We start from the raw sequence: 14,233 nt of genomic DNA on the forward strand, positions 1-14,233 counted from the left end.
GCACGAGCTTTCTTACCGATAGATAGCGTCTTATAAGGATAGCCTGCAGAAATAACGCGTTTCTGCTAGTTGTCACCTCCGTATTCACTCCCTTTGAAATATTTTATCTAGACCTTTATATACGTTTCTTATATCTATGGTCCCGCCCGAGACCAAAATCCTGGCTACGCCACTGATATTAGCGCCGATATAGTTTCGAAGTTATAAATTTTTTACCAAGTTGAAAAAATATTATTTTTCAATATTTAAGTGATTAAATAAATTAAGTTGTAGACCTTCATGCTAATATAGTATAAAAAAATTGAACACCGTCATTTTTTTGCATGAATAAAAACACTTTTTAATTACAATATAAAACTTATTTACATTACAAACTCAATGTAATGTAAATAAGTTTTATATTGTAATTAAAAAGTGTTTTTATTCGTGCAAAAAAATGATGGTGTTCCATTTCTTTTATACTATTTAAGTGATTATCTAAAAAAGTTTTTTGTAATGATTTTCGTAAGAACATTACAGGATCATAAAAATTTATGGTATAAATTTTATTGATCATTTGGGGAGGGGGTAAAAATAAATAAAATTTAAATAATTTTTTAATGATTACAACGTTATTTCGTTTATATCTTTATTTTAAATACTTTAAAATATATTTTAAAAATTATGATATCATTTTTTAGGTCAAATGGAAAGTGGACTGGACTAAACCAAAAAAATAAAGGAAATGTGACTTTTGATCAGTCATTCCCGGCATCCCTGCTGTCAGCCTGTAATGGCGGACGGGTTCTTTTATGCGCGTCGTCGTCTCGTCGCAGTTTTTATACGAGATTTCGACGGATAATTCTAGCGAATTTAAATTATTATAATCGTGTTAACGTTTCGTTACTACGGCGCACGATGGTCTGTGTTCAAGAAGTGCTATTATGGTTCAAGGAATCAAATCAATCCCTTCGTATCGAGGTAATGTGCGGCCTTTTCGATATGTGCACCCCTTTCGAGCTTAGGTTTTTCTGGAATCTCTTGGAGACCTACGGAAAACGGGATTCCTATGAAGCTATGAAAGACACCCAACTAAAACTATGTACTGAAAGCGAGATACTTAAATTATCGAACTTAACTGACGCCGTTGTTCGTAGTAATTTATTAATTTCGCTAATTTTAATCGAATCTTCAAATCGGCGATGCGCTTCTATCATTTATAACCTGATCATCGAACAGTTACAAACTGAGAAATTGACTCTGATGCTTCATACGGATGTGAAATGCGTCAATGATGTTGTGTTAATGTTAACTTTGGCATCTCATCATCCTGCATTTTCATTTCAAGAGCAAAGTGTTCTTTCGGATAAACTCCTTAAACTTAAAGAAACATTTCTCCCTGCTCAGGTAACGCCTTTGCAGTTCTTTTTTTTTAAGGGGGAGGGGGATCAGAACCCAAGTCTTAAAAACTTAGGCTATTTTTGTTTATTCAGTTAGCCTATGGAAATGTTTGTTTTTGTATTTTATTTTGTTGAAAGGAACATAATTTTATGAAACTTTTCAGATAAATTAATAAATTTCAGGTAAAAATGATGTAAGGATTTTAGCTTAATGCTTTGGCTAGACTAACTCCTGAGCTTTTAGTTTTACTTCTCTCCTAAGTAGGGTATTTTGAGTTGGCAATTCCTTTTTTGAGTTTTCTTCTGTTAAAGAATGGGTGAAACATTCACACTGTTATTAAAAAGTGAATTTATTTTTAATAATAACATTTTGACACTAATTTTTTCAGGATTACGAAGTGTACAACAACGCCGTGTGGTCATTTTCCACTTTAACACCACCACCTTCAAATGATCTTGAAATTTTACCAGTTTTGGCCGAAAATTCAGCTTTGGCTGGCACTAACAGCTACGTTGGAGAATGGCCCAATGATCTCTCTGCTACTCCGGCACAGATTGAACCAGTCAGAAGTAAGTTAACCTTTTTTTTTTCATATGTTTCGTGTTTTATTCTTATTTAAGTAATTAGTGTTTCGGAATTTTTGGCTAGTAATTGTAGCAGTAATTTAATTTGAAATCTCAGTTAGCTAAATATGCATTGTGGTATATTATGATAGGCATTTTCCTTAAGTTTAGCATTTATATTCTTTGAACATATCATCTTCCATTATTAAGCTTTTAGAAATGCCCGCAAAATAAGCACACGTGTGAGATTTTTCCAATATTTTGTATAAATAAAGGCTTTGACACTTTGAAACAGCTCTTCTAGCTTCAACAACAGACCTTTTATTAATCCCTTACCAAACCTACTTTATTTTAACTTTAAGAGAGTTTTTTATGACTTTTTAAATATTTAGCGCTACTAAGCAGTTTGGAAATCTGTGGTATTGAAAAGAACAGAGGTTTTAGGATAAAAGTAAGTTTATTTTTCCCCTCGTTGAATTTTCAACATTTTCTTACCGCTTTGCTCCTTTTTGCTGTTAGGCTTTATGGACTAATGGCAAGAGCTACGAAGTTGTTAGGAACTATTCTGAAATATTAAATTTTCACCAAAAAGTAAGAGTTAAATTATTTACCTCCCAACTGTTTAAAACGTTCAACAATCAAAAATGTATCATCTTATGCATTATCCAAACTAGCTTCTACAGTCAGTGGCTCGCGCTAATTCTATTAGCACCTCTGAGTTATCTGTTCCACATTTACCTAGTAAGTAGAAACTTGTATTTGTATAGTTGCGAGATAATTTCAGTTATTAATAAACTGTCCTTAAGGCTTAGTTGATGAGGGCAACAATGCATCTGTGCCTCAAATGGCAGAATTCTTTAGGTAATCCTAAAAATTTTCATCTTGGAACTATTTTTTACTCACGATTGTGTTCTGATATTAGGCAACTATCAAATAATAATGCCCTGTTAAACAACGACTCTGTTTTGAGCTTCTTAAATTCCAAGCCTCCCCTTGCAACGACGCAACTCTCGGCAATTGACTCAAACTCTTACGGACAACAGCCCCAATTTCAACCGGTACCTCCTCCTTATTTGGATGGGGCAATTCCGCAAACTAGTCCTCCAAGCAACGTTAACGAGTCAAGGTGACTATTCAATTTTGCAATTTCAGTACTTTCGGCTTGTGTTTTATTTTATCTCAACTGGGCGTTGAATTACTTTGAGGAAATTTTAATCTAAATTAAAAATTATTGACTTCTTGCTATGGTCACACGAGCAGCTAAAATATTTCAATATTTCCTTTAAAACCAGATATTAAAATTAAATTTGGTGTTAGTTTAGTCCAGGCGTGTGCGAGTACTAGATTTGGTTAGAGTACTCAGCCTAGGCTTAACTTTAGAGTACTTGAAACTATTTTTCTTACTCAAGGCTCGCACATGCCTAGTTTATTCAAAGTAGCTCACATGAGTAGGGTTCGTGATAATGAAAATTTTTGAAGTCAAATTGTGTATCTTGCATTTTAAAAAAATTTGGCAAGCTAATATTTTATTCCTCACAAATACTAGTTGAATGGTCCAATCCCTCCTTGCGCTGCTTTCTGAACTAGGGAAATGAATCGGTTTGGAACTTGTAACTTTGAAACCCATGATGACATTAAGTTTGGTTATTAACTAGTAAAGTAGGGGATTCTAGCTGGCGTGTGACCGTGTATTCTGAATATTGTAACTGGCTTATTACAATTTAATTGTGATTTTCATTTACCAGACCTTCATCCCGACCATCAGCATTGCCATCTTCATCCTCACCGGGTCCTTCTCCACTTTCCTCGCCCGTTTCTTCCCCCTTTGTGTCACCTCCAGCGTCCGGGACGAGTTCTCGATCAGCATCGCCATGGCAGACCCAACAACAGGGGTTTAACACTTCGTATCCACCAACATCATACCATCGAAACAACCCTTCAGTGCCTCGAGCCTTACGAGCCAAGAACAGTAATCCTGGAAATAATTGCGGAAGCAGTAGTTCGAGCAGTTCATCAGGCTATGGAAATGGTCAAGGTTCTCGTAGCAATAACTCTAAGGTAGGGAGTGGCGATATCTGCTTGCTGGAACAACTTCTAACGAGGGAAAGGCTACGGAAATACATTGATAATCTCAGACCCTACAGAATACATGAGGTTTGAAACCATTTAAGCAAAGTTTAAATCTTTGTAATTATTTGGTTCTTATTTTCAAAAGTTGAAAGGTGACTGATTGGCTTTTATTTTCTTTTGAGGTTTTCTTTAAACGTTAATATTCGTATCCCCCTGTTTACTCAGTCATTTGAGGTTATTTTTTGAATTTAGTTTAATATTACAACTAGTTTTATTTCTTTATTTTCAATTTCTTAGAGAAAAATTTATTTAGTAACGTTTTGACATTTTATCTTTCTAATTGTAGTTGCAGGGTATGTCTCAGGATGAATTAGAAAATGTCGGTTTGATGAAGGGGGCAGCTGGAAAATTGAAGAAAGTCCTTGATTCAATTGGGTAATTTTTTGTGTATTTTTATTGTGTTGGCTGTCAGCTGAACGTATTTACAGGGTTGACACGGTACTGGAAAAGTCAGGAGATATCAAAATTTAGTCTAAATGTTGGGGAATTTAAAAAATTAGTCTAAAAATCAGGGAAATGTCAGTGAATTTTATAAATTAGGTTAAAAATCAGGGTAATGTCAGTTAATTTCATTTCAGTTGACCTTTACTAAAATAGTTTAAAAAATACCAAATTGTGGCATAAAATAAGTCGGGAAAAATCTCCGAAGGTGGTCAGGGAAAACCTGGAAAAGTCGGAGTTTGAATATTAAAAAACTGTGGCAACCCTGATTTATATTTCTGCTACCTAAGTTCCTCTCTCTAATGGAAACCCTCCATTTTCCTGATTGTGTAAGGCCACCTAGTATCGGTCATAAGGAGGTTTTCTTATTTGAAACTTTTATAGTTATGAAAAGGTTCGATTTACTCCTAATTTATTTCATGCAACTTTAATTAAAGCCAAATTCTCAATTATTTTCAAGGAAATATATTTTAAAACAATTCCCAAACAAATGGCCCTGCGGTTTCTGTAAATGTATCAACTGGTACATTATCACTATCAGTAATCTAATTAAGTGAAAATCTAGTTACTTATTCCGATAAGAGCTCTTAATGAAGATTTCAATGGGCGCTCCAGCGACAAGTAAACCTCTAATTATCAAACTTTCCTTTAGGGACCATGAACATTTTTCATATAATTTTGGAATTAATTGCTTAAATCATTTTAAAACTTCGTAACTTGATTTTCTTAGAACCAATCCTCCAAATGGTGGCAATATGTTTCATCATCGCAATCATCACCATCATCAGTGCGCACAAAATCACAAAGTACCAGTATCATCTAACAACAGCTCTGGCCCAGCCATGCCAGTCACTCAAATGTCAGCGGTATATAACTTTTCTCCATCTTCTCCTGGCAGCGAAAGTTCCAGCCCTCCGCCCAGTCCACCACTTATAGAGAATAGTATTCAAGGTCAAAATAGTCGAACCTCGAGCTCTGACGAAAACCTATCCGCTGGTAAGATAACATTTCAAAGATTTAGCCAATGGGCTCAGTAATTTTATTTTATAAGACACATTTTGCTTTGCAAAAAAAATATTTATGCTTGAATAGTTTTGCATTTTTTAGTTTTATTTTTTCAATATTATTTACCGCATGTATTTACAAACTGTGAATGAGCTAGTAAAGTTTCTTTTTATGACCACAATTCAGTGGCTTTTTAATTGCATGGGAAATAGTAAACGCTTAGCAAATAATTTGTTCATGATTTAACACATTGGGTAATTTTTAACCAACTATTTAGGTGCTACTCTAAAGACTGATACGGAAAAATCCCCAGTTAGTTTTGTAAATACCTGTGGTTATAGCACGACAAATACAACCATGACTACGCATAATTATGGAAACTCTGCGGTCAACAATTACGCGAGTGTAGTGGCTACTCAAATACCTTCAAGACAGACAAATGGCTTGCCCGAGAACCAACCTCCAATTGTAACAACTGCTCCTATGATGCTTCATCCCTTTAAGCCAAATTCGTTGCCCTTGCAGCAGTGCCGTTCTTCGGTTGGAAACCAATTTGGCGGTTTGGCTCCTATATTGTTTGACGGAAGAATTCCTCTACAAATGAGCAACACAACGGTTCCTCCTCCAGGAATTCCCCGGCCAAGCCACTTGAATTCAAACATGCCATTACAATCTAATCAAGACCGTGGTGGTAATTTGACGATGGCTCAGGGTATGATGGCCTTCACTCCGGTAGTTTCGACGGGGCCTTGTACCAGTGTTCCCCCACCCCATTCTAGAAATCCCACTGCCTTGAGGAACAATAACACAGTTACTACAGTCACGTCGATGCACGGAAACAACCATCATCGATACACGCCACCCAAAGGTCACTTGATGGATAAAAATTCTTCCCAAGCATCCCAACAGCAGTCAGTAAATACTCATCCTCAGATGGCCGAGGTAGTGCCATACATGATCTTGCCACAGCCACCCATCGCCGCTTCCAGCGCTGGTGGAAATATCATGCCATTACCAATCACAAATTGCCTGTCTAACTGTAACTGCACCACGTCGGTTTCTTCCTCCTTAGGCCCTTTAGTGTGTCCTTCTCAAATCGGTGGTGTCTCTTCAAGCCCCGCTAATCTACAGCAACAACCCTCTAATGGTGGAGGTACTCCTGTCGCTGTGACTTTGCCTTACCATAGTTACATGCACCTATTTCCTCCACTACAATTTGCTGGAGGGGTCAATAACTTCATTTCAGCTACCTTACCGCACTTTAGCTATCTACAGGGACTGAGTGTTTCCACCATTGGGGCCTCGCAGAATGCTAGCCATGAAATGCTTTACACGGCAGCTCCAGGATTCCATCTATTAGCCCCGCCACATCCAGGAACGCCTAATGGGGGTTTAAATGCCAGTTCTCTACCTCCACCGCCTTGCGAAGTTCCACCATTTCCCGGAATTTGCCCTTTTCCTCAGAGCACTTTGAAAGTGGCGAGTTGTTATAACTGTGGACTCGCTGGACATCGTGGACCAGAGTGCAAAGAAGAAAAAAATTTTGGAGATGATATTGTGAAAAATAGTTAGTCCACCGAAATTCAGCCCTCTGGGATAAAGGGGGCTTATTTAGGTCAATGAGGACTAAAATACCTCGGATGTTGGGTCTCTAATAGCTGAATTTGCGCACTGTTTGTTTTTAACTGGGCATCCTTCAAAGCAACGAGGTTATTCAAACACATTTTTTGAGGAACTAAATTCAGCTACTTAGCAACAGCTCCCCAGTATCCAATTTTGCCCGAAAGCAAGAGCCAGCCCGGAGAAATTAAATTAAAAGTTGGTATGGAGAAAACTATCAAATTTATCGCAGATTCTTTTTGTACATACATAGTCAATAGTAACAAAGCAAAAAAAAATATATTTAAAAAATGTTAATTTTATTGAAAAAAATTCTCTTTACGAATAAAGTAATATGCAATTGTGATAGCAACTTAACCGTGAAATGAAGATACAGATAGTAAAAAAAAGACAGAGAGGAAGTGATAATGTTGAAGATTTTTACGTATCTATGCAAAGAGATGGAGAAAATGTAATGAAAAAACTCTAGAATTGTCATGTTTTATGCTGACATCGAAAAACAAATTGAAAAGACTTGTGTGCCAGTTACTTGTTATACAGAAAAAACCATGCCAACAAAAACTCATTTGAAACATTAAATATTAATATTAATTAATATTTAAATAGTGCCTATTAGAACTATTTGTTCGTGTATAAAGACAATGTTTTAATTTATCATTGATGAATATGCGGCTATCCATTTTAAAACGCCAATCCTGGTCATAATCTTACACGCTTTCATTTAAAAGTCTAATTTCATTCCTACAGATTTTGTTTTGCTTTACCGTATCCAAAACAAAATGAGAAATACCATTACATTTTATCAGACCCGTTTGTTTTGAGATTGTGCGTGTAACAAAATTATTTTGTAAGTATATTCTGTTTATTATTTATCCTCCACCGTTATAACGCGATAAATCTTAAGGAAATCAGTCAAAATTTTAATTAAGACAGGACTTTTGTTATTATCAAGCATTGGAATACTTTTTTATTAAATTTAAATTGTTTTTATCTGCCACAGTCAAACAATTTACGCTGTTGTGCCCTGTATTAAAAAAAACTTATCTTTCGTTCGTTCGTAGTTAAGTGTTACATTCAGGTCTTAAAATTAATTTAATAGTCAGGTATGCTATTAGGTTATTTATTTTTAATTTTTCCCTTCCCCCATTTGTATTCTAATTTATTTTTAGTTTAGGCCGGTGTTAAAATACAGTACTTGTATTTCTATATGAAAAAGTCTTTAATCGTTTCTACAATCATTGATACCACAATACTAAGGCATCCGATTCACTTCTTTGTGTAAGTGTAAATATAAAAATAAATATAGACAACAAAATGAACCCTCGCAAAAAAAATAGTGCTTAAAGAAGTGTGGTCATGTTCTCATAATTTGAGCTTTGAGGAAAGAAAACGCTATTTATGAGAAAATGATTTGGAAATTTGAAAAAAAAAGAAAACTTATACATTGTTTATGAAAAAAAAAAAAACCTGAGAAATATATTTCTAGGACTGTCACAAAAAAGATTTGGTAATTATTTTACTCAATGGTGAGATATTATTGTACCAAAGTGAGTCTTGGAATAAATAAAAGGTTGAAATGCGTCAATTTTGGGCTAATTTTTTCAAAGAATTAAAACTTGAGGGTATCACTACTTTTATTTAATAAACCACACGTTAATTCAGCAAGATTCATACAGAACCAGGATGTGTCCGGGATTTTATTTGGGCAGCTAAACCATCCATAGCAAAACCGGCTAATAATTTGCATTTCTAGTTTGGGATATTTAAATTTATTTATGGTAGTTAGTTATACGAACAAAGTTAAGATCAATTTTTTTACGAATCCTACAAAGAGAAACAAAAACCTTGCAAAATTTAGTTAACATCAAACTTGTTGTCACTGCAGTCTATTTCCGAAACACCATGTTCTAGTAATTCTCATAAAATTTTTTAAAGTGCTTCCAATTGAAGTGTATATTGTAGAGCAAACTTTTTAATATTTATTAAAAGTTCAATTAGGAAGCTATATCTGCATTATAAAAGAAGGTTGAAAATTAGTTAAAAGGAACCACCTATGGACTGCATTGCAAAGGATGATAAAATACACTAATAAGTAGATTAGTCCATGATGAATAGGGAGAAAAAAGTTAAACCCTAAACAATTTTGAAGAAATTTAAAAACTTCGTGCAAACAAAGACTCGAAACTCTGACCAAATAGATATTAGAGTAAAAAACTAAATAAAATAGCCAGAAATTCCAACGGTAAGCCGGTTTCATCCTATTTTGACTCATCAGTACTGTGCGGGAAATCTGGCTTGCGACTGTTACACTGAAAATAGAAACTAAGCCTAAACATTAAAAATCTTGAAACATGTTGCGTAGCAACGGAAAGCCGAATAGGGGGAGAGTAAATATGAATAGGATGAAACTGGTCTACCGTTGGATTTTCCACTCTATTTGGTCCAAGTTTTTTGAAAGTTTTTAAATTTCTTCAAATTTGTTAAAGGTTTAGCTTTTTTATCCCTTTTCAATATGGACTAATCTACTTATTAGCGTATTTTATCATCCTTTGAAAATTAGTGATTTTAAGGGAGAAGAAGTGAGTTTCGAATAAGTCCATTTACCAGGTTTACAATTAAAGCTGAGAACTATTACCACTTTCAAATTGTCTCAAAACTATATAAGTAATAGATGAGGATTTAAAAAAAATAAATTTTGAACAAATTTATTTTCTTATATACAATGGTTTAGTTTACAAAATTGGTCTTTTTCTAGACTTATTTCCGGTTCTCTTTCCGCTGCTGTTAGGATTGGTTCTTCTCTGGGTTGTGGCTTTATTCTTGATTCCTAATTTTCCTGCTCGGCTGTATATGTCATTAAGAGCGAACGGAGAATTTCGAACTTCAAATGCTGGATCAAAAATATCTACAACTTCCTTGCCCATCTTGTTAGGTCTATTATGTGCAATGTTTTGATCTTCGCATAAGATGGGATTGACGGCATGTTTTCCGCCCTTCGGCATCGGTAAAGAATACTTAAGTTTAAAAATATTTATATTAAACAACCACTTTCAACTACAGTTATATAAAGAGCTCTTACTCTAGTTCCTCTAATATTTATAGGCCGTCTGAAGTTTAGATGAATAGTTTTAACTCCGTCTTCACCAATGGAAACTGCCACCCTTTTCAAGGTTTTATTTCCACATTTTGGACAAAACTGTTTGGTCATAATGGACGTGATATTGAAGCAAGCGAAACATCTTAAAATGAAGGTTCTAGCTTGTTTTATTAAAAGACCATCGAGTGAAATAATGTGTATTCCTATTTGGATCATAACATTTTGCATAGCAAAATCAGTTGTTAAACAAGCCACACTAATATCTGCTGGCAGGGTATCCAAAGCTCCCATTTTGCGTCTAGCTTCTTCCAAATTTTCGGGTGTTATCCAAGTATCTTGGTCATTATCACTGTCTTCGCTTGATGATAAGTCATTTTCATCATCCTCATCATTGCCTATTTTTAGATCATTTAACTTTTCTTCAAGTTCTAATTTCTTCTCTTCTTTGGGAACATAAAATCCAACAACAGATCGACTTAATTCTTTCACATAAGAATTTGAAATAACCTATTCAGGATCTTTTTCATTATTTTTAATGTTATTTTACATTTATTTTTAAATAACGCACCTGACTGCCTTTGACTGGTTCTTTACGTAGATTCTCAGTACCTATCTTTTCTTTATGAATTAAATAAGAAAGTGCAAGTACTTTTATATCAGTGGCAGATAAACTTGAGTAGTCCCCAGTTTTCTTGCTAAATTCTGTGACTTTAATCACAAAAGGATATAAGGTGTAAATTTTTTTATTTTTGAAGACCTGACTATAATTGTACACTTACTAAATAGAATATCATCAGCTGAAGGTGTACGGTACTGCAATTCATAAGGAAGAACTTGAAGTCTTTGTTTTGTAGCCTTATCTTTAATTTCATTTATTACTTCAGGTATTGTGTATATGTTTTCTCCAATATCCTATTGCAAAATAAAATCTGTGTCAATTTACGTATACAGCACGTGGAAGTATACCAAGGCTTAGAATGTAAATATAAAATTAACTGCGGAAAAACAAGTTTATTATTAAATCTTCAATGAAAAGATTGCTTCCACACATACTTCTAGTTTAGTATTTCTTAAAAATGCTCCTGAATCTACAATTATATGTTTAATTAACGATTTTTCGGTTTTAACTCGCGAAACAGAATCCTCTGTAAAGTTCGCCATTTTTAAAATTGCGAGAAACTATGGTTTAACCCTTTTTTTTATTTTGCTCGTACACAGCCAACTTTTTTGCAGTTTCGTTAGCCAAGACACGGCCAACTTTGATCTATGCATGGTTTTATGTAGAGTCCCTTCGCTCGCATCTCTCGAACGAGTCGAACTGTCTAACCCCCCTCTGGCCTCAAACCCTCAATCCTCTAGTCTCGCTTTCCCTGGAGTACGGTAGGCTACCTGGCTACGCGGTAACGGACCGGAGACTCTGGAGTTACGGGGCCTAGAGAAAGAGAGAGAATACGGTAAATTACTAGCGTCTTCTAGGCTATGGTAGTAGTCTTAGGTGAGATAGTACTATATTGTACTATTCTTGTGGTACTCATAAAATACAGTTAACTATTTTGAATACGTGTAAAGTTAATGTTACCAACATAATCTAACTTCTAAACATGTAGTATAGGTTTTTTTAGGCTTATAAATGACATTAGAACATTTTATATAAGACCAGTTTAATAATTCCTAAGCTAGGGGGTTACTGGTCATAAGGACCAGTTTAATAATTCATATGCTAGGGGGTCACTGGTCATAAGGACCAGTTTAAAATAAAACCTTATTTCCAAGGCTGGTTCTGAGAAGACTGTACGAAGTTATATGATTCGCGCAAAAATTCAATTGCAATATAGTTGCCACCACTAGAGACAGATGCCGCCACGGTTGAACGATATAGTTGAAAAAGTCTCCATATTGAACGAAATTGGTCCCGCGCCAGCCAGATTTAGTTGTACCTCTATTTATTCCCAACTCAATGTGTCTATGATCACGCGCTGTTCGCGCTACAGCGGCCAACACATTCGTCGAAATTCCGCGAGCAAGGATTTTCCTTATATAAACTGTACTATAACGTGTAGGAGTTCAGCGCCACGCTCGGTTTTTATATTGGCTTCAATGTAAAAGCTATTCTAAAAATAATAATCCACTAGGGGCGCTAACGTCATACACATCTTTTGCTCATAGGTTAACACAGAAACGTCAACGAATGAGATGGCCGCTGTAGGCTCAAAGTTGGCCGTGGCCAAGAGTTTCAGCAACTCACGAGCGTGTGTACTGGATATAAGAAAAAATTCTTCACGAGTTTCTGTAACTGTCTATAAATATTATCAGAAGTAAATGAACCGAAATTAACGAATTAGCGCTCAGAATCGGAGGGCGTTTTCCTTATGAAAATCGAGTCAAATAAAATCTAATTTCCACCCCCGTCTTTAGACGGAATTGTGGGTATAGCTATTTTTATGTATAAAAAATGGTTTCATAAAAACAAAAAAGTTTTTTTTCGGCCTAGATATTCTTACGTACATTTTTTCCTGTACAATAATTATTGAGATATAAAAATTAAAGAGTATTACAGTAACGCTCTGAAAAAATGGACCAGACTAAACTTATCAATGGTTTTGCAATTAGCCTTTTTACTTCTCCGAGGGAACATAGTCCCCTAGGAGGGGTTATACAATCATCGTGTCTGTCTGTCTGTGTGTGTGTGTCTGTCTGTCTGTTGGCTGCGAACGCGTTACCGGGGCAAAGTTCAAAACGCGTTACCGGGGCAAAGTCCAATACGCGTTACCGGTGAAATCGTGTTTAAAGGTTGGCAAAACCACCGTCTGACCTTATTAATCCAAGGTCTGACGGTGAGCGTTAAGTTGCGATTGCGTAGGGTGCGGTTTGGTTGTTTTTCGTTAACGCTCACCGTCGCGACGGTTTCAGCTCAGTTGTAATGGGAATTTTGTTGCAATGTTTATGTGTAGTGTAGAAATGGTAAGTTTGTTTGTTACGGTGGTTGTGTGTTGAATTTGTATTATGGCGGTTGTGAGTGTTGAGATGCATACGCGGCTTTTCTCTCCATCTTCTTCTTATTGACTTTTAGGACGGACCGAGTGCTGAGGGTTACGATAAACGTCTCAACGTCCAAATGGCAGGGTTTCCACCACTTGTTTACGGTATTCGTCTTAGTATCATTTTGCGATCGTATCAGGCGGGATTTGAACCCGAGACCTCCTGTTTGACAGGCGGACGTTCTACCACAGAACCACCGACACTTATCACGCTTCATCGAAAATTAGACCTTCAGCTTTATCGGAAGCGTTTATTACAAATTAACAGAGTATTAAATTTTGGTTGTTATTAAATAGAACGAAATTTCGTGTTCCATTTAAATTATTGCATTGAAGTAATTCTAATGTAGCGTATCCTCTGTTGATTAAAAGCGAAAGCGCCGCCCAGGTTTCGAACCTGGGCCGTTCTGCACGACAGGCGAATGTTCTACCACAGATCCACCGATAGCTGTTATGCTTGTTTGAAAATTATAAACTCAGCTTAGCGGAAGAGTATATTAATGGTTTTTAAAGTCTAAATTTATTACGTATGTAATTTTAAAGGTCAAATCTTGTTTTAGCGCAGTCAGCCGAGATAAGAGGGTTAAAGGGTAGACCCTGTGGGTGGTCCACTTTGTTAGTTTTTTGTTATTTATTTACGGGTATTATTAACGACCTATATATAGTTGTGTTAATCAGTAGCGGCGCTAAGGTTTTTTCACAGGTGGGCTAATTATTTTGTGGCCCCTAAGAATTTTGTGGCCCTTACAACCATGGAGTGACCCCTTATACATTTTCCAGGAAGCGAGAAGAGCAAGGTCGTTTTCTTGGTGCGGCTCTCGTCGCGTTTACTGGACCCCCTATGACCTTGTATCCGACCTGGAGGGGACACGTGCACGCCCGGGGTATTTCCCTAAATTCCCTTTCTTTTCTTTCTATTGTCCATTCAACTTTCTCCCAATTTCCGCTCCCTTCCTCCC

At 35.9% G+C, this 14,233-nt stretch overlaps 2 protein-coding genes across 3 annotated transcripts; one reads left to right on the plus strand and one right to left on the minus strand.

The window, feature by feature from the left end:
• The first annotated feature begins 727 nt into the window (after positions 1–727).
• Positions 728–8,707, plus strand: LOC149954491 (uncharacterized). Of its 2 annotated transcripts, none has more exons than XM_090169094.1 (11): positions 728–1,386; positions 1,769–1,949; positions 2,336–2,394; positions 2,463–2,534; positions 2,618–2,684; positions 2,750–2,804; positions 2,866–3,069; positions 3,689–4,097; positions 4,360–4,448; positions 5,245–5,510; positions 5,797–8,707. In XM_090169094.1, the coding sequence occupies exons 1-11, from the start codon at positions 898–900 to the stop codon at positions 7,089–7,091; spliced, it is 3,186 nt and encodes a 1,061-aa protein (XP_090025220.1). In that variant the 5' UTR covers positions 728–897; the 3' UTR covers positions 7,092–8,707. The 2 variants fall into 2 exon arrangements, with proteins under 2 accessions (XP_090025220.1, XP_090025221.1); XM_090169095.1 differs by having other exon boundaries at positions 732–1,386; positions 3,689–4,001; positions 5,797–8,704.
• Positions 8,708–9,828: 1,121 nt separating this feature from the next.
• LOC149954492 (RNA-binding protein NOB1) lies at positions 9,829–11,409 on the minus strand. The gene is made up of 5 exons (XM_090170355.1): positions 11,290–11,409; positions 11,016–11,148; positions 10,805–10,944; positions 10,219–10,743; positions 9,829–10,153 (listed from the first exon to the last, which is right to left on the minus strand). The coding sequence occupies exons 1-5, from the start codon at positions 11,395–11,397 to the stop codon at positions 9,872–9,874; spliced, it is 1,188 nt and encodes a 395-aa protein (XP_090026481.1). The 5' UTR covers positions 11,398–11,409; the 3' UTR covers positions 9,829–9,871.
• Between the last annotated feature and the right edge of the window lie 2,824 nt (positions 11,410–14,233).

The sequence above is a fragment of the Leiobunum rupestre genome, chromosome 3 (genome assembly GCF_980474605.1).
Source record: "Leiobunum rupestre chromosome 3, qqLeiRupe1.1.hap1, whole genome shotgun sequence".
Lineage (NCBI taxonomy): Eukaryota > Metazoa > Arthropoda > Arachnida > Opiliones > Sclerosomatidae > Leiobunum > Leiobunum rupestre.

Coding starts and splice junctions, on each gene's coding strand:
- LOC149954491 (XM_090169094.1), top strand. CDS start 898: ATGGTCTGTGTTCAAGAAGTGCTATTATGGTTCAAGGAATCAAATCAA. Junction 3,070..3,688: donor AGCAACGTTAACGAGTCAAG/GTGACTATTCAA, acceptor TTCATTTACCAG/ACCTTCATCCCGACCATCAG. Junction 4,098..4,359: donor GACCCTACAGAATACATGAG/GTTTGAAACCAT, acceptor TTCTAATTGTAG/TTGCAGGGTATGTCTCAGGA.
- LOC149954492 (XM_090170355.1), bottom strand. CDS start 11,397: ATGGCGAACTTTACAGAGGATTCTGTTTCGCGAGTTAAAACCGAAAAA. Junction 11,149..11,289: donor TAAGAAATACTAAACTAGAA/GTATGTGTGGAA, acceptor ATTTTGCAATAG/GATATTGGAGAAAACATATA. Junction 10,154..10,218: donor TAAATATTAGAGGAACTAGA/GTAAGAGCTCTT, acceptor TTTAAACTTAAG/TATTCTTTACCGATGCCGAA.